The 20,088-nt window shown below is 45.7% G+C and overlaps 2 protein-coding genes across 3 annotated transcripts in view; both read right to left on the bottom strand.

Annotated features, from left to right (window-relative positions):
- Positions 1-4,595, bottom strand: part of ZSWIM8 (zinc finger SWIM-type containing 8) — a 53,952-nt gene extending 49,357 nt beyond the window's left edge. For both annotated transcript variants that reach the window (XM_059476685.1, XM_059476686.1), the window contains exon 1: positions 3,730-4,595. In XM_059476685.1, coding sequence (XP_059332668.1) covers positions 3,730-3,907 — 178 coding nt within the window. In that variant the 5' untranslated portion in view covers positions 3,908-4,595. The remainder of the gene's footprint in view (positions 1-3,729) is intronic.
- A 4,991-nt stretch (positions 4,596-9,586) lies between these two features.
- On the bottom strand, positions 9,587-11,304 carry LOC132076527 (histone-lysine N-methyltransferase SETD1A-like). The gene is made up of 4 exons (XM_059477660.1): positions 11,191-11,304; positions 10,491-10,610; positions 10,277-10,414; positions 9,587-9,778 (listed from the first exon to the last, which is right to left on the bottom strand). The coding sequence occupies exons 3-4, from the start codon at positions 10,400-10,402 to the stop codon at positions 9,587-9,589; spliced, it is 318 nt and encodes a 105-aa protein (XP_059333643.1). The 5' UTR covers positions 10,403-10,414; positions 10,491-10,610; positions 11,191-11,304.
- Between the last annotated feature and the right edge of the window lie 8,784 nt (positions 11,305-20,088).

Here is a 20,088-nt window from a genome sequence, read left to right as displayed (position 1 = left end):
TTAATGCCAGCTTCCTAAATGTTTGGTAAATATTTATGCTTCAGAAACTGTGAAACAAAGGACTAAGGGTGGGAAAGAGCTTTGAAGCTTTCAGGAAGAAACAAAGGCACAGTGGGTTTGAAGAGATAATGAGTGTACTTGAACTCTTACTCTTACAAATTCTATCACAAAAATATTTATGTGAAGATAACATTAGATGTTTAAACATTTGCAGAAAGACTACACTTACTTCAATTACCAATGAAAATTACAGCTGCTTTAAAGTGAGAAAGGCATGAGAGGATCATAATGGCTCCTGGGAAAGAACAGACTTGTCCAGAAAAGGGCAGAAAAGGCAGGTGGGTGCATTTGTTAGTAGAGGGTAACAAATTGGTGGAATGTAATTTGATATCTAAGAAAAAGAGTTGGAGTTACAGATAGTTTGTATCTCCACAAGAGAAGAACCAGATAGTTCTGACCACACTGCAAGGACGCTGTACCTTCAAACATCCATTCACCTTAACTTCAGAGCAGAATGCTCTGTGTGTGTGTGCAATCAATGATGTATACAGGAAATGACTGGCCAAACATCAGTCAGAAGAATTACACCGCTCAAAACTAAAAACACAAGGGGTAAAGCAAGCAATCAAGGCAAACAAGAGAACAAGGCATTTGTAAAAAAAACCATTCCAAATCATCACAGGACTCCCAGCACTCCCAAAACTGACAGGTTTCCTCCAGGATTTCAGTGCAGGTGAATCAGTGGAGATTAAGAGTAGTTTTGAAATCTAAGGGCATCCATGAAGTGGACACAATGCATTCCTTCTCCACACTGGCAATTCTACACATAAGGAGAAAATTCCTTTCAAGAGTGCAGTATAGGAAGAGTGTAAGAGGACTTTACCATAGCAGAAATTAAATGTGAGAAAAATCAATCAATTACAATTCTATTTTTCTGATATAACTACTCAAGATACCTGAGTATCTTTTTATACTTTTATAAAGAAATCAGCTCCAAGGATCATATTAGAGAAACTCAAGCATTTCTCTCCCCCTTCCATCATCTTCTAGCAAACCAATGGGGTGATTCACAGACAAGTGAATAACTCACCTTTTTGGCAACCCTCTGTAGTGAATACTGTGTATATTTACAACCCAAGCCTTATTAGGAAATTTCCAATAAGCATGACAGTAATATTAAAGATACCCAAGAAGAAAATAAAAACTTGCAAAAAGTAAGAAAGCCATAACTACCTCTGTGCAGGTAGTTTGTTTGTTTAAGAGACAGCCAACAGCTCCTCCATCAGTCTTAGAGGGATTCTCTTCGAACCAATTAAAGAAGAACTAGACACTTAGAAGGACAAACTGAAAACAATTGAAAAAGCTAGAAATCCTTTCTATTACATAACTTGTCTGACTAATTCCACACCAAAATACAGGCTAAGCTCCAAACTGGAGGAAAAGAGTAACAGAATATAGTTCCTCTTGTTTCCTCTTAGCATTTAACAGACTAACCTAGTGTCTAACCTCACTTTTTGTTTTCATAGGCAATAGTAAAATGGCAAACTTGGAAATTAAAACTCACAGCTCAATTTTGAATTATCACATTTGAAATGACTCGCTACGAGCAACAACCTCAGGACCCAGCAAGTTCTGTGTTTTCTGACTCAAAAACAGTGTCAAGAAGAGGTATTAAAAACTACAAAACTGGTACAGGAGTTCTGATATCCAAGGAGATTCCAGACAATGACAGATCTCACGTCAGACCAGTCTTTCTGGCAACACAACTGTGTACAGTAAAGCACCTGCAAGTGTTCCACACTGGTAGTATCATATGTGACTTCACAGCGTGAATAAATAATTATTTAGGCCACAAATCCACATTCACATTCTTCTAAAAATAACTCTGACCCGAGCCTGGCAATTGCCAGTAAGGGCCTTAAAGGAGGCAACAGTATCCTCTCAAAATGTCCCTCCTGGTAAAATAAGATTCTCATACAAAGGAACCAGGTGTCTAATAAAGGAGGCAATATATATATTGCTGAAATATATGGATCTGAAATATATGAACCAAGTACAAGCAATAAAAGTTTTGCCTATGCAAGTCTGCAGAACAGCAACATCTCAATATCACATAAATAATTACAATTATCACAGCAATGCTAGCTATTGTGTCTTACATGTCAGAAAAGAGCCTGAAGATTGCAAACATGCACCATCTACTGAAGTATCTTTTAATGCAACAAGTGGGTGTCAGCAGAGAGAGCAACTGCTGCTTGATTTAATTCGGTCAAGAGAGCTCAAGGAACTAGGTCAAGACCCAGAAGAGCACTCATTCATACACTGAACCAGTGGAGAAAAGTTGGCTAAAAGCATCTAGAAGTTGAAAAAAAAAATCACCTTTGCAAACATCAGTCTGACTGCAGAGCCATGCAAACCAATATGCCAAACTAAAGATGTCTTTATTTCCATACCAGTATGTTTTTAAAAATTCAGATCCCTTCTAGCAAGATAACACATTCAACAAGACTTAATACAAAACATGAAATAAATATATATATATATATATGCTTTGCCCCATGCAAAATGCTTGCTTCTGCATCTCAGGACTCACAGATTTTACAAATGCCAACACAGTTCCCCTTCTTTACAGCAGTAGAATTTAACACTTAATCTGCTCTGGAAAGCCTATGGTTAATGCAAAGTGTACTTTATGGTACTAAACCAGCGAAAACTGAACATTTGTCCATAGCACAACATGGCCAGATTCCAATTCAATATAAATTATATTTCCTGTTCATGTAAGGGCAATATTCAGAAGAGAATAAAGTTTTACAGTTCCAGATAGGGAGATATCAATGAGGCAGGTGATGATTAAAGATCAGGAAAAGTACTGACATTGGCCTGAAGAAACAGGAGATAAAAAGAAAAGTAGAAAAAGTTTGTGTAATTTCAGTTAACTGTGTGTCTGGCTCAGTGCAAAAATCACCTGAATTCCAGGGTCATGATGCAGTAGAATAATAAAGAAATCAAGTTTTGTTAAAAAGAAAAAAAAATAAAGCAAAGAGCTAAGAGCTATATGCTAATTAAAAATAAAATTCATTTGCTAATGTTGCCTATTTTGCTGTCTGCAATTAAACATAAATTACTATCAGCAGAAAGGAAATAAAACAACTCTTGAAGCAGGCACACTGCTGTTTGCCGACTTCTTTGTGGCAGTGGTAAGGCCCTCTTGCTCCGCTATTGCAAAAGGAAGAGCTAATTTACTAGAAAAGAGGAAATGCCAAGAATCAGACAAGGAAAATGGACTGCTCTGTACAATGAGGGCTTACATGGCTTTACATGAGTAGCTTGATGGAAGTAACAAAAACCTCTATGAAACCTTAGTGGACTTCAATCAAAGCCTGTGGGAACCTATGCAGTTACTCCCAGCCAAGTCTGCAGCTTGTTTATAGAAAACAGCTTTCAGATTTCCAAGGGCAATCCCACAGAGTCTACTCAGAAGAGCAGCATCACAATACTACGAGTGCACGCAGTGACAACTCACCTAAAAGACAGCATTGCCTTAAGAACCCCGGTGAACTCACAGTTTCAATCATTGCACAAAAATTATCCCGACAATGAATCATACACAGGAGTTCTCTCTACCACTCTGAATTTCCTTCTGCAGATCTCCTCACCTACCACCCCCCGATGCCCCACAACTTCCACGTATCCAAAGAGCATCCCAATTAAACCGGGTGACCTCACCTTTCATTTTGACCGTGGGGGAATTGGGTCCAGCCGATTGCTTCCTCCATCCTCTCCAGTTCTGGCAAAGGCTCTCCGCCTCAGAGATGAAGGAACAAAGAGAGTCTTCCTCAAAGCGATCGGAGTCTTCAAATGAAAACCTCTCCCCGTCCTCCCACTCTGCGAACATGAGTTCCATCACATCCGACAGGCGACGTGGGGGAAAAGAAGAAAGACAGGAACAGCACTGCTCACTTTTAACAGGTGAATGGACTTGAGGGCTCTTGCAACACTTAAAATCTCGGTTTTGATTTGATCCCCATACTACAGTACCAGGAAAAAACAAAGTCAGCGCTGTCTGAGATGAGAGAAGCAGGAAATAACTAAGAGACAGCTGGTAAAAATTCCATGGGGGGGAAACAAAAAAGTTCTTTAAAAAGTTAAAAAATGCTTATGTCCACAGAATGTATTTGAGGCGGAGGGGGCTGGTCAGTCCATGAGAGCTGCCTCCAGGCGGGACAGGTGCGTGCCGGGCACACGGAGGGTCCGAAGGCTCCCGGAGCTGCAGGACGAGGTAAGGGGCCGGCTTCCTCCTCCGGGGCTCCCGCGGGGTGGGGGGGCCGCCGGTGTCCGTGCGCAGGGCCGGGTCTCCCTGAGCTTGTGCTTGTCTCACTCCCGGCACAGGCACCGGGGGAGGGAGGGCAGGGGCACCGGCGGGGGCTGGGGGGGAACAACTTCCCTCCCGCTCCGGGGGCTTAAAAACAGCCCGCTGGGGCCGGAGCGCCCGCGGAGGGGCGGCGCGACCTCCCGGCTGCTCGTCACGGGCGCCGGCACCGGCAGCGGCGCGGGCGGGCAGGCGGCGGCTCCGGCCTCACGGGGGCGCGGGCGGCGGCCGGCGGGGAGCGCCCGCCGCTGGTCCCGGCGGGCAGGGTGGGGGCAGCCCGTCGCCGCTCCGGTCGCGGTGGCCCCGCGGTGTCTCTATGAGGCCATGGCCGGCGGGCCCTGCTGGACGCCCCCGAGCCCGGCGCGGCCCCGGCGGTTCGCGGCCCCGGTGGGTCCCGTCCCTGCCCGGCGCGGGCACCAAGATGGCTCCGCGCTTCCCAGCTTCACCTGCGACACCCCCCGCCAGCTGAGCGCCGCTTCCGCCGCCGCGCTTCCGGCTTCCGCCGAGCGGGGCATGCCGGGCGGGCCGGGGAAGGAGCCTGCGGGCCCCGGGACGGGACGGGGCTCGGCCGGCGCCTGCCGCCGCCAAACGCCCAGCGGGGCCCTTGCAGGGGCCGGAACAAAGCAAAGGCCTGTGTGGTGCGCCTGCCCGCGCCGCCGTGGGCAGCGGGAGGGCGCTCGTTGTGCTAACATGCGGGGGTTGCCCCGGAACGCAGCGAAGATGAGTGCGTGAGGTAGAAATCACTAAGCTGTGATCAACTGATTGAAGATGAAAGACATATACGAGTTCTCATTAACAATTTTTTTCTTTTAAAGAAAAAAACAACAGTAAAGGAGATCAAGGAGGAAAAAGGAAATAAAATGAGACCATGGCTCGAATAAGTCCCGTTCAAGTGCAGTGAACGCTTTCTTTCGGCCGAGAGCCCCTCGCAGTCAGAGGCCGAAGGGAAGGAGGGTGTGAAGAGCTGCTCGAGTCTGAACAGCTCCAAAACTCGAACAGAGGAGATAACTCATGTGCCAGGTCTGTGAGGAATTGCATTCGCTAGCTAAGGTCCTCCTATCCTACCCACTCGGAAAGTAGCAGTGATGCTCTTTTATTCTTGTTTTCTATAATTCTATTTCTTGGAGTTCTAGTTCATTTCTCCATTGAGAAGAGTTGACTGGTTAAGTACCAAAGGACAAATTTGCTCTTAGAGTACATGTCAACCAAACAGTTGGACCTACACCTCCCTTCCTGTGTTTGCACAGAGGGGAAAAGCAAATGATGGGGAAATAATAATAATATAAACATAATAATAAAAAGAATAACATGCTAAGAAATAGTAAATGTAGAGCTGGGAGAAACTGAAATGCATCTGGGAACATTCACTATCTTCCTCCTCTCACTGTAGTCCATGATCAAAAAAAATTATATTAATTGATGAGTTTTCACAGAGGGTCCTAAGCAATGCACCTGTGATCTTAAGGGAAGCTTCCTGCATAGTTTGTCCTTACAAAGGTAATGCTTCCAATCAAGGTTTTGAACACAAAGATGCATTGCTGCAATGTCTATCAGCTGTAAGAGGTCACTCAGTGAAATGTCAGGTCCTTCAGTAGCTACCCAGGCAGACATCCCAGGGGCACTGCGCAGAGAGGCAGCTGGAGGCAATGTGCCACAGCACAGCATGCCAGGTTCTGGCTCCTGTGCTGCCTAATCCTACACCAAAGTTGTCCTGTGCTGATGCCTGACTCGATCAAATCTGTGCTGCCAAAGAACCTGATAGTGCCACACCAGCAGTAATTCAGGAGAGAGACACACCTGCCTGATAATGGGAATTCTGGAGGGTTACATCAACAGTGCTCTGAGTCAAGGGCATTACAGAGAATCTCTGCCAGGTGAGAAAGCAAGGATACACAAAGGCATTGTAATATTTGGTGCAGTGTTGCATTAAAGGAGGGTTTCACCTCAGGAAAGGTGTTTCCCAAGTGAGAGAAAAGCATTTGGAAAAGAATAAAAAAATGCAGCTGAAATTTTGAAGAGTATATTCAAGAAAAAAGAAATTAAATGCATTGTGTCCAAGGAGTGAAGAGGTAACTACAGGTAAAATTCAGCACCCCGACTCAGATGTTGTGGCACTTGAAATGACAGAAATAGGTAGGGAAACACAGTGATGCCATAAGGCTGATGCTGCTCACCATTATCTTTTGACAACATTATATGCAACATGGCACTGTTAAATTTTACCTAGTTCCAGTAGAGAATACACATTACATCCAGAAAAGGCAGAGGAGAGGAGGAATATTAGACAGTACTAATTATAAGGGGGCTTCAGTACATTGTGTTTGATTCTGTTAAATTGTAACAATCCTCACTCCCATCCCTCCTTCTTCCAGCTTTGGGATACCACAAGTTATGGAGATTTTCAAAGAATCTTGCTTTCACTTTCTTAAACATCATGAGCTGAAAGCATGGAAGAGGTAATGAAAATAATGAGACAAGCAAAGCAGAGTGAACATTTGCACTTTCATCTTCAAGTGCATTTCAAGACCCTGTCAAAATGTGTCTGCTGTCTCGTGCAGAGCAGGCCTGGGTGTGTTGCTGCCCTGGCCAACATGAGGGAGTGCAGGTGTGAGTGCTTCGCTTCTCCTTGTCCTCATGGCTTGGAAAGGCACACAAGTTCATAAACACTCTTCAATTTTTTTTCCCAGCGAACTTACTGATGAGACAGTCATGTATTTCCTCTTGTGGATCTTCCAACAGACAAAAACTAGAGACTGTGAAAAATAATATCTGACATGTAATATCTGACTAATTTCAGCAGTGTTCTGCTAGGAAGAAAGAAATTCAGTAAGAAATCCTGCAGAAATGACAAGGTTGCCAGGAAGATGCTTTCTTGCTTGCAGGGATATACATTTTTCTTTTCCAATTTCAGGAAAAAGAAATTACTGTTGAGAACTCCTCTGCCTCCAATGCAGACAATTTTCAGAATGCAGCATTCCATATGAGAGAGACACATATGAGTGCACACGCCTACCCTAAAGCAGAATTGCAACATTTATATTTGTTTCCTGTCTTAAGCTCTTGCTGGGGACTGGAGAGACGCAGTGGCGGGACTCAGGCCAGAACCAGCCCCAGGGGGGTGGCAGCAGTGGCCACACTAGTGAGAGGCAAGGGGGGAAGCGGCGAGGGCAGGAGGGGGCAGGGGCGCGGTGACGCTGGTGGGCGGGATTGAGTGGCGGGACCCGCTGTAGGCGGGACAGCAGTGACCAACGGGATGGGAATGGCGGGAGCAGTGGGATGGCCCGGGGGGCGGGACCGCGGGGGGCGGTGCAGCAGCAACCAACAGCATGGGTGGGAGCGGTAGGAGGGGACTGAGGGCGAGACCGCAAAGGGCGGGGCGGGGCAGCAGGGTACTGCCACTTTACGGCCATATTTACGACAGTCGCACTTTACGGCCGTAATTACGACAGTCACGCATTACAGCACCTTTTACGGCAGTCGTGCATTACAGCAGTTTTACGACAGTTGCGCTTTACGGCACTTCCTTTTATGGAACTTTTACGGCACTTTACGGCACTTTGCAGCACTTTATGGGTTTAATTACAAATAATTGAAAAAAATTTAAACAATGGAATTTATTTTGTGAATGTTTTCTTTTTTTTTTATTTTTAATTTTTTTTTTTTAAACTCTTTCTTTTATTTGGTGCTGCCCAGAACAGCCCAAGCCAGTGATTGTGGTGGTGTTTGAGGGTCTCCAGAACGAGGGGAGAGATGAGAATCTTGACTCCACCTTTCAGAAGGCTGATTTATTCTTTTATGATCTCTATTATATTAAAAGAAAATGGGTTATTAGAACTATACTATAAGAGCAAGGAGACATCAGAAAGCTGGAAAGGAATGAATAATAAAAACCTGGGACTGCTCAGAGCCCCAACATGACTGGACCATGATTGGTCATCAAGTAGAAACAATGCACAGGAGCCCAATCTAAGATGCCCCTGTTGCTAACCATCTCCAGCCCACACTCCACAGCCAGCAGATTGTTATTGGTCCCATTTCTGTTCTGAGGCTTCTCAGGAGAAAAATCCCAGCGAAAGGATTTTCATCAAACACATCAGTGCCAGGTGATGGCACAGGCAGCGTCGGCTGGCCGAGGTCACTGTGTCATCCCTGCCAGCCCAGGTGTCACAGCAAGGAGAAGAGAGCTCACCCTGTGCTCCCCTGCAATACAGAGCAGGGGCAGGGGGCGTGGCAGGGGTGGGGAAAAGGGGGCGTGGTGAAATTTGGGGTCTGGGCAGGTGGGCAGGGCTGTACGAGGGACCCCAGCGCTGCCCCTTTTGGCACCCCAAGGGCAGCCAAAGCCCCCAGTGCTGGCCGCTCTTCTGGGAGAATTTACTGCAGTTTTGGGACTTTAAAAGGCTTTTCTGATGTTTTAGGAGGCGTTTTTTCTGTTGTTGTGGCATTTGGGTGTTCTGGAGCACATGTGAAGGTGGCAGCAGCAAAGCTGGGCCAGGTAATGCAGGTGACACACAGGTGACACACAGGTGACACGCAGGTGACAGGTGATGCAGGTTACACACAGGTGACACAGGTACCCCAAAGTCCTCCCTGCCTGGGAGAGAGCCTCTCTGCAGCATTCCTGGCGTTATCCCAGAAAAACAAACCCTGGAAATTCCACAGACTGGACTGGACAGGCTGGGCTGTGCTCCCCACCCCGCCATCCCAAACCCCAAATTCCAGCAGCCTGCAGCTGCTCTGGGCTGCATTTCACAAATGCAGGACCCCAAAACCCCCTAAAATCCCTCAAAGCCCCCCAAAATCCCTCACACATCCCCGACTGCCCCACGGGCCACGCCCAAAACCACAACAAGGCCAAAAATGCTCGAATTCCCCTGAGGAACCCCTCAGAATCCCCCAAACCCTTCCCCACCCCCTAAAACCCCCAAATCCCCCCCCCCAAAAAACGAGTCTGAGGCAGTACCAAAGCTCATTGGTCAACCACAGTGATTGAAGGTCAATGGTGGCAGCCAAACAGTGGCCAAAAGTCAACTCTGGTGGCCAAAGTGTGACAGAAGGCCAAACTGTGCCACCCAACCACTGACCCTGGTGACCAAACCCTAACGGTGGCCCGGTGGCCACCCCAAATCGCCCCTGGTGCCCAGCCCCAGCCCGGGCCAGCAGCCAGCCCTGGTTGGGCCAGTTTGGGCCAGCTGGGCCATTACCGGGCAGGCTGGGCTAGTTGAAGGTGCGGCGGCAGCTCTCAGTGTGGCGGCAGCTCTCAGTGCCGCACAGGCACGGGATCTTGGTGTCCTCGATGGGGAACTTGTAGTCGTAGGTGATCTCCTCGTTGACGCCGATGGGCTGCTTGGAGTAGATGACAATCTTCTTCTGTGCCTCGATGCTGATCACCTTGGCGTAGCAGCTGGGCTGGGGAGGCACAGCGGGGTCACCCCGAGCCCCAGAAACGGCCTAGTCCTAAAACAACCCTCCAGGTACCCTGAGAAATGCCCCAATGCCCTAAAACCCCTCCAGGTACCCACGGAAATGATCCAGACCTAAAAAACCCCTCCAGGTACCCTGAGAAATGCCGCAATGCCCTAAAACCCCTCCAGATACCCTCCATAGCCCTGAAAACCCCTCCAGGTACCCCTAATAGCCGTAAAAACCTTCCAAGTACCCTCAATGCTCCTAAAAACCCCTCCAGGTGCTCTGAGAAATGCCCCAATGCCCTAAAACCCCTCCAGGTACCCTCACCGTGCAGCAGTGGTTGATGAATGATAACTAACGCCATTGAACCTGGTTTAGCCCTGGTTTAGCCTCATTTAGCCCTGGTTTAGCCTCGTTTAGCTTCGCTTAGCCCTGGTTTAGCCCAGTTTAAGCCCGGTTTAGCCCTGGTTTAGCCTGGTTTAGGCCCAGTTTGCTCACCGTGCAGCAGTGGTTGATGAAGCGCGCCAGGTTGCCGAACTTGGTGGCGTCGATAATGGTGTCATGGTCCATGCGGAACAGGTAACTGCTGCCGATGCCCTCCTGGGCGTAGCGCTTCTCACACATGTCTGCCACCACCTGGGGACACCATGGGGACATTGAGGGGACACTGGGGGGCTCTGGGGACACCAAGGGGACACTGGATGACACGTACCTGCCGGATGTTCTGCTCCACCTACTCGATCACCATCTCGTCGCCCGCGATCGGCTCCATGGCGAACAGGCCCCACTCGTGGATGCGGCTGCGGCCGAAGCAGAGCCGCTTCTTCCGGAACTGCAGGGACACAGATGTGTCACCGGGGTGGACAGGTCACTGGGGTGGGGACACCGGGACATGGAGACAGGGGGACATGGGGACACAGGAATGTGTCACCAGGGTGGGACATGGGGACAGGGGGACAGGTCACTGGGGTGGGGATGGGACATGGGGACACGGATGTGTCACCAGGGTGAGGATGGGACATGGGGACATGTCACTGGGGTGGGGACACCGGGACAGGGGGACACAGGGATGTGTCACCAGGGTGAGGATGGGACATGGGGACAGGTGACTGGGGTGGGGACAGGGGGACAGCACATGGGGACATGGGGACAGGTCACCAGGATGGGGATGGGACACAGGTACACAGGGATGTGTCACCAGGGTGAGGACAGCACACGGGGACAGGGGGACAGGTCACCAGGGGTGGGGACAACACGTGGAGACAGCACAAGGAGGGGACACAGGGATGTGTCATCAAGGGTGGAGACAACACAGGGGACACGGGGACAGGGGGATGTGTCACCGGGGTGGGGATGGGACACAGGGACATGGTGACACCAGGGGTGACACCAGGGGTGACCCGAGGTCCCACCTTGAGCTGGTTGATCTTGAGCAGGTCGCTGTCCGGCAGCGCGGACGAGCGGATGGTGCTGAGCAGGCGCCGCTGCTCCGAGCGCTGCTCCGACAGCACGTGGTTGGGACCCTGTGGGGACAGGGGTGACATGGTGGGGACACTGAGGGGACAGCGGGGACACTGAGGGGACAGGGACAGCATGGAGGGGACAGCATGGACGCTGAGGGGACAGGGAGGGGGAGGGGCCTGAAATTGGAGGGAGGGGCTCAGAATTGGGGGAGGGGCGGGGAAATGGGAAAGAGGGCGGGGCCACCTCAAAGAAGGGGAGGGGTGTCACCAGACCCCACCCCCCTTTATTGCCTCAGAATGGGAGGGGGATTGGGGGAATTTTGTGGAGAATTCTGGGGATTTTGGAGAGGGTCTGAAGAAGATTTTTAAAGCTGTTCTGAGGTATTGCAAACTCAATTTCCCCCATTTGGATTAAGCATTTTCCAATCTTTGACTAATCCTTGCCACAGAAGACTTTAAACTGATGTTGTCCCAGGTGCTGTCTCTGGGATCTTGGAGAATATGAACACATACCTGAGAAAAGCCTTATTCAAAACTAAATTCACCATTTGTGAGATAAGTGACTGGTACGTACATACATACACACATGGAAAATAGAGTCAGTAGGGAAACACTGTGCAACAGCTGCTAAAATTGCTGTTATACAGCAGGAGACAACAATTATGGCTAAGACCTCATGTAGGAACGTAACTGCTACTCTTCAGAAAGAGAAGATGGCATTTACAGATAATATTGCCTGCAAGGATTACTGAGCATATGTTGTCTGGCATCTTGTATTTCACAGGATACAAATATATTTTCCTCTTCCTTTCACACTAACCTGCAGGAGCATTTGTTTTTGTTTTCACACTTCTGCCATTACCAAAGCTGACAGTCTGGCAGGGTCTAATATGCACTATGCATTCACAGATAGAAGCACCAAGCTAAAGGGAACTGAAATGTTCTCCATTTTGCAGAGGGGAAGAAAACAACTATTACACTGCAAGTCCTCTTTTTTCTGTCAGTATCACATTTGGACGTTTCCTTAGCCAGTGTGAAAAGATTGTGAAAGCAGTAAAATAGCTCTCTCCTTTGTCCAGAGAGCAGGTTAGATACATCCTTTATGGAAACTCAGCAATTGATAACTCAGTTTGTCTAGAAAGTGTACTACTCTAACGAGCAATGTTATACCATTGAAAGTACTCCAAGATTACTCTTTTGATGCAGGCAAAACTTAGTTCTTGGCTTATTTTCAGTTCACCAAAAGATAATCAAGGAAAATTGATAAATGTGACACTCCTCCTCTAGCAATCTACAATTTTAGAAATCAAAACTGGCAATTAAAAATAGTAAGTGCTGCAATAGCTGACCCTTAAAACGCCTTTGCTGCAGAAGAAAGGTTTCTGTATTTGTTTCTGAGGGTGCAGTCAGCTGGTAAGTGAAGGATAACTGTTGGGGAATATAGGAAGCCCATTTGTTCATGTCAAGGCCACATGCACTGCTCTGCAATGTATGCAAGCACATCTTGGCTAAGTGAAGTAATGCTCTGCTGTATTTATGTGCTTCTCATATCTTCAGGAACAGAAGTTTTCCCCATGCTATGGAACCTGCTCCTTCAGATGAAACTCACCATACCAAAATTTGCACTATTGCTGCTTCTTAGCAGTAAAGTCTTTCACAATATAAATAACAGGTACATTAGTACTTAAGCATATGGATGAAAGATTGCTAAGAAAAGGTGATTCTAAAATGCAAGAACAACTGCGTACAATATTATAGACAGTAAAATGGTATGTATTCTCTACAGCCTTCCCCTACAAAAATAATCTAACCATGGAGTTACGGATGTGAGGGATTTTATTTTAAAAATTGAGTTCATGCTACCTCTCATCAGATCCCAATGGGAAGTTCAATCATCAATTAAATTGTCAATCTAAGATAAGCTTCTCTCTTACAAATAGTGTGGTTGCTACAACCACACAGCAACGCTTTGTTTAAGAAAACACACCTGACAAGTTTTGTGCCCATGGGTGTGGCTAAGGGTCAGTGCTGTTCCAGTTCCATATATTTAACTGGCCTCTTTTGTATAAGGTAGAGGAGGCACTAACAAAGATATGATGCCATGGTATTATGTCATGATGACTGAAAACTACCTGGACTGCTAGATACAGAGACAACACCTCAGTCACTTTTCTTTTTCTGTAATAAGTGAGGGGGAAAAAAAATTCCCTAGACCTGTTGACTTGAGCAAGTAGGATTTATTGCACAGTACTCTGTAAAATCAGTCAAGCCTTAAAATTATCTGAATGCTTATTGGTAAAGAGTGTTCACCCATTCTACCTGCAGATCTCATATCCCTGGAGGCAAGCTCTTTCAACAGGATCCTCCTTTATGAGACTTAGAGATTCTCAGATTAAATCTGCTGCTTCTATTTTCATCTCTCTTCTCTAGGCAGGTGACCAACCCTTAGCAGGTACTGTGGCTGTTTTGTGCACTGCCGCAAAGGCTACCAGCTATTTTAGTCAGATCTTCATTTTCAGCCATGTTCCTGCAAAGTGCTGTGACAAGATCCTATAAAACTTCCTATCCAAAACTTTAATGCATTCCTCAATATAATTATTTCACATATTTTCTTGGGGGAAGGTAACTAAATTTGTGTAATTCTGTCTCCACCTTTAGTGTTAAATTTAGCAAACTGTATTTATTTCGGATGGTTAAATGTAATAGCAGTAGGAGTTTAGTGGCATGCTCTTTGCTTATTTCTTCAGGAATCTTGTGTGTGGTCACTCCTGACTCATCTAAACAGAGGCATCTGATTAAAACAGAGCATCATCCCTAAGTTTCAACCACAAACTTGCATCAGTTCAACCAAATTGTTAAACCCATGTAACTTGAAGCCTTGCAGGAAAGTAAAGAATTCTCAAGTCTTAATTAACCTAGCTGTGGGGAGTTAAGAGGCTTTCTGTTGAGACTTCAGTATAATTGTGCTGAATAACAGAATCTGCTTCTTAGTCTTGCAAGAGATAACAAAATAGTAAACCTGAAGCAAAGGAGTTTTCCTTTGGTATGTTTGGTTTTAGATTCCCGCAATCAGAGGTTATAATCCTAATTTACCTGCAGCAAGCCTGTATGTGTGAGTGGGGAGGGGGAAAAAGAGCAAGGAACTAACCTTTAGAAGCATATGTTCTTCTCATACAGCTCTGGTTTGCACAGAGCAGATTAGTTAAATTGCAAAGAACAGGGTTTTGTTGTTGTTTGAAGTGGTTCTGTCCTGTTTCCAAGAAGAAAGTGACAGAAGTGGCAGTTCCTGCCAGCTTGTTTCTTCTGTTGGGCAGCAACTGAACAGCAGTGAGTTCCCCCTGTTCCCATCTCAGCCTCAGCTGCCCTGATGTGTGCATGAAAGCTACTGCAGATATAAAGGGATAGGAGAAACAAGGCCTTGTGCTTAGCTGACAGAGCGACACAGCCTCTCATTAGTAAAGCTGATCCAAAGAAGTTGGTTCTTCCTTTCAGGTGACAGGCTAGTTTGGAAAATCTGCAAAGAGAACAGTGCCTTTTATTTTTGGTAGAATGCGTGAGATTTGAAAAGCAGGGAGGAGAAGATCAAGTGGTGCACTGGGGTTTCACCAATTTGTTTGAATTTGTCTGTCCTACACCTGTCCTCCACCAGCACATCTTAAATCCAAAGGTTTTTTAAACATAAATTACTCCAGCTGAACCATCCCTATTTTTCTGGCTCTGCTTCCTCTTTTCCCTTTTGCACATGAACAGAATTCCATAGAAACCCCTACCAATGCCAGGAACCCATTCTAAAAAGGCCAGTTTAAGAGCAGCACAGGACTCAGCCCAGCAAACCAAGGCAATTTGAACAGTATCCTGTCTCCTTCCACTAGAAAGAGGAAACTGTACCCAAGAAAGAATTTTTTATATGAACGGTGGTACCTGAATGCCCTTCTTCCTCTCTCTCAATGAATATGGTAGCTGTCCTAGTTAGAAAACAACATGAAGTAAAGCTCAGCTTTCTCCTCATTCATATTTCAGTTTCAAAATCCAAAGATGTCTTAAGAGTAGCCCATCTGAAACAAGTAAGTTCATGCCATACATTCATCCCCAGCCTTTTCACCATAGGAAGGCAGTGGTGAAGTGCTTTAATACAAAATGACATTTGGCAGACTTGTAAAAAATAATGTTAATAAAAAAAATTAATTAACTCATTGCTGAAAAAAACCTAAAATCTGCCCATGGAACAGATTATTTTATTAAAAATAAGACAGAGCCCCACACAGTCACAGTATAATCCATTTATTAGTGTACCTTGTGAGCCATTGGTGGTGATCCAGGGGACATAACAGCTTTGGCACTTGACTGATTTCAGAGGTACTCAGCCCTTAGTAGAAAAGGATTTAATAGCGGGCTACTACACAAACAAGTTTCTGATGTGGAAAATTAAATATTTTTCCAAACAAGGGAAAACGCAGCCCAGGACATGTTCATTAGTCCAGGTCACAGTGCCTTGTTCTACAAGGAGTAGTCCCAACTTGGTTACCACCAGAGGTGATTCTGTTCTCTCTAACTGTAAGAAACTCCCAGTGACTCTATCAGGAGAGTGTTAAATACCACAGTGTAGTTTCATCTCTCCGAAGTTTTCATCTGATTGCCAAATATACACATCAAAACCACTTTTCAAGTGGTCAGTGAATCACTGCAGCTTTTTTGGAGTGAAAAGACTTCAGGATACAGGCTTCAGAAAAAAGAGGAAGACAGACAAAAGGCAGATCTACCTCTGTTACCCCTGAGATAGCAAATGCCCACTTTGCTTGTTCCTCACCAATGCCTCCAGTCCTTAGAGAAACTGATCTGTTATTTTCTGCTACAGTTTTACAGAGATTACAAGGATAATTGACATCATGTCCAGGTTAATAAACTTAGCTTAAGCTGCCTGATTAATTATAGCTTATACCATAATTCATAGAAATCATCAGAACAGTGTTCAACCACAAGAAAGTGATAAATCTTTAATCCAGCTTCAGGTAGCCAAGGTAGCCAAAGTGAACAGGTTTGATATAGTACCACTGCAGGCATTGCAGGTCAGGAAGACCCCAGTACTGGGGCAGCCTTTGGAGCACTGGGGCAGCCTCTGGAGGATTGCAGTATTCTCTCAAAGAAGGATAGGAGCAGCACCAAGAGCTGCTCCTTAGATCCTTACCATAGCCATGTTTTTTCTCCTGCCAATGCTCCTGGCCACAGTGATGTTCTCTTTCTCACACAACCACAATGTGCCATTCTGCCATGCAAAGTTCTCTCAGAGCATCCACGTGGCACAGTGCAGCCACCAGCAACACTGAGTGAGCTCTCAGCTCCTGGAACAAGTGCACATGCATTAGCCTTATCCAAAGCACTAATGCTGAAGGTGGAATGTCTCAGCCCTCCGTGTATGTCAGCACAGGGAAAGGTCTGCACAGACTCGCTCTCCCTGCCCAGAGCTCCCCAGACAGACCTACAGCAATTTCTGTGAGCTCAGTGGGACTGCTGCACCTACCTGAGACACACGGGGAGCTAACCTCAGTGGGTTTTCATCCCCTTGAAGCAAGGCTGCCACCAAGACCACACTAGCAAGTTTAAACTAGCTCCAGCATACAGACACAGCACTGAAATCACTTACAGAATTGCCTGCTATAAAAAACTGTACTCAAATAATCAGCAGGGGATACAGCCTCCCCTGGCAAACTGCATTCAGTTGTTTACCAAAGTTTAAAGATCCATCAGAAAGAGAAGACACACAGAGACAGTCAGCATATTATCAGACACCTAGACAGTTTGGATTGAAGAGAGACAGAGAAGCCACAGTCTTAGGAAAGGAACTATCTCTAGAATAATGCATAACAGAGAATATAAATCCAGGCCCCTTATTTCCTCTCATGGCTGAGAACACAAAGACAGATGGTACTTAATGAAAACAAAAGGCAATTAATTCAGGAACCATAAAAAGAAATTATGTGCTATGGAGAATTAAATTATAATGGTTCTCATTACCAGAAAATACTGGGATTGAAAGCTTAGATTAAAACAAAAAAAATTAAACATTTATATGGAAGATGAAGGGTGGTTACATTTAATAGTTTTTAAAAGTTAGAGATATAAACTCTTACACTTTAGGAAAAAAAAGAACGCCAAAAGAATAGTGCACAGTGTTTGTACAGCACCGGGAGGATCAAATATTTGTACTTCCATTTTTAATGATGATAATAGTAATGCAAGTAATTAATTTAAATGGGTCAAGAACAAAATTGCCCAGAAGGAAAGGTTGTTAAAACTTGTTCAGCACAACTCACACATACTATCCTTTGAAACATCTGCTGCTGTCCAACATTACAAAATACAGTCCTAGGGTGACTGAGTGCTGTTTATCCAACCAGGCAGTTCCAGTAAGCCTCAGTGGCAAAGCACATGAGTTTGGTTTGGACTACAGTCCCAGGTTAGAGGGTGAAGAGCAACAGCTGTATCCTGAAACAGGCCAGGTCAATGTAGGAGAGTACTGACAGGCTTGCCTACAGCACAAGTAAGGTATAAAAGCAGGCAAAGGAGATTGGATACTTCCTTCCCTCCTCCTGGTTCATGCAGGACTCAAAGGGTGTTAATTACAAGGATTCTCACAGCTGTCATAGTGACAAGATCTAGGAGAAAGAAATATTTTTAACTAGAACATGGGAATTTCAGAAGACAATGCCAGGCTCACATGTCACTTGTGTTACATGGTAATTTATGCTAACTCCTGAATGGCCACTTGCTAAGTAAGCTAAGGGAAATCACCTCACAGTGTCATCCTTTGGGTGTTTCTATGCCTGTTGGGGTTACTGAAAGATCAAACCAGGTTAAACTAGAGATGTGACAGCACCCAAGGCACAGAAACTCCATCTGAGCTGCTGTATCATGCTGGCTCAGGGGAAGCTGAATGTAAAAGTCAAATCCCTCCATGTTTCCCAGACAGGTACTGCTCCTGCCAGCATAGAACTTGGCATTTAATCCCCCAGAAGATGAAAGGTCTGTGAATAATTGCCCTTGGTCCTCTTGGCATTTTAATGCCTGGGAGATAAGGAGCAGTCTGCAGCTTGCCTTTTAGAGACTCTGCCAGGAGCCATAGGACAACACAGCCCATGTGGAGCCAAGCACAGTGCTGCCAAGGAACCAAGTCTGGCATTTTAAACAGGGTTATCAGCACAAAGCTGTGCTGAAGACATTCAGCACCTCAAGAAGAGGCACAAACAGATCAGGTTTGTCTCAAAGGCCAGTTCGCAGGGGTCCTGACATTGCATGTTTTAAAGATTCTGACAATTCTTCATTAAAATAAAGTTTGCAAGCAGGATTTTAGAACAGTCCATTGCAACACTGGTAGTCCAACTATCCTATAATACCTGGAAAAGGTAAATGAAATGGTTTAGTTTAGCCTTCACACACAAAAATCAGCCACCTAGTCAGGTCAGCACCACTGCATTAAGCTTATTTGTAGAAGAAAAATTAAAACTTTAGGCAATCAGTACTTCTTGAACCCAGGGCAATTTCTGGGATTCTGTCACCACATGCCCTGTAATATGACATTGCTAATACAGAGACTGTGCTCTACCTTCTGTTCTTGCATTGGTAATACCCAGATACTGAACACCTCAATGCCCTGAGTGCAGACTTTCCAGACAGAAGGTCAGTGCTTGACCCAGTTACTGCCTACCCAACACATGCACATCTGGCACAAGTTCCACGTGTCCCATCCTATATTAATCCTCCACATTCAAGCCCTTGGTTATACATCAAAGCTTTTTGCTTGTCTTCCTGCACAGACCTGTCTCCTCTCTGCCTTATCTGTACACAGTGAGAAGATGCTGCACTGCACAGCTATTAAGGCACTTAGCCCTTCTGTCTACTTATATTTTTTTATTACTCAAGAATAATATATTAAATTTAAAAAGTGCTTAAGGCATAAGAGGGAACTCTGTTCATTTGTTTGGATGAGACAGAAGGAAGAAATTGTAATATTCAATAATCCCTGCTTTCTCTCAGCATTCTATCTGTTCAGGCTGAGAACTACAGCTTGATGATAGTGCTTGCATACCCTCAAGTTAACCCAGTTTACTCCCACTGAGAGGAATGAAAGGACAAAGAGTGCAAAGAAGAGAAAAAAGGAAGCATGACCCCGAGGTTTCAAGGATAGGACACACTTCAAAGTGGGAAGCTGCTTTGCAGCACACTTACTGTTTTTCACAAGGAATGAGTAATTTGCTGGAGGTGTATCTATACCTCGGGAGTAATTCCATGTTTCATGGAAAACTGTGAACACAGAAATACTAGACTAGCAGCACAAACAAAGGGCAGCTAATAACTATGATGAATAGGGGACGATGTAGGAAGTTCCCACAGTGCTATTAAATCATGATTCAATGCCTGAATGTTTGAGATTAACATTACATTTGGATTTAAGAAAAATGGTATGTCTATTCAGCCACTTGAGGTCAGTCTTTTAAGTTCTCCATAGTAATCATGAGGGCAAGAAAGCTCCTGCCTCTCACACCGACAACTGATTCTAGAAGATGCTACTTAGGGGAAAAAAAAAGCCCAACCACACACACAAACTACTATAGCAAAAAAGCAGCAATAAAACCACAGCATCTGGCAGCTGGAAATGTGTGACAAAGGATTGCAGCAGGAGGGACAAGCATCTCTTAGCCTAGGCAGACACTTGAAAGGGATCCTGTGGGAGCAGACCTACTATTCAGAAGAGAAAAGGTTCCCCCTAGAGACATATCAGGGAAGCTAAAAAACCCAACTGTTGGCCTGTTCCTCAACTCGGGTCAAATCTTCTGATTCCTGGAACTGAAG

This window comes from Ammospiza nelsoni, chromosome 8, assembly GCF_027579445.1.
Source record: "Ammospiza nelsoni isolate bAmmNel1 chromosome 8, bAmmNel1.pri, whole genome shotgun sequence".
Lineage (NCBI taxonomy): Eukaryota > Metazoa > Chordata > Aves > Passeriformes > Passerellidae > Ammospiza > Ammospiza nelsoni.
Note: the sequence above shows the minus strand (reverse complement) of the source record. Positions and strands in the feature narration are given on the sequence as shown.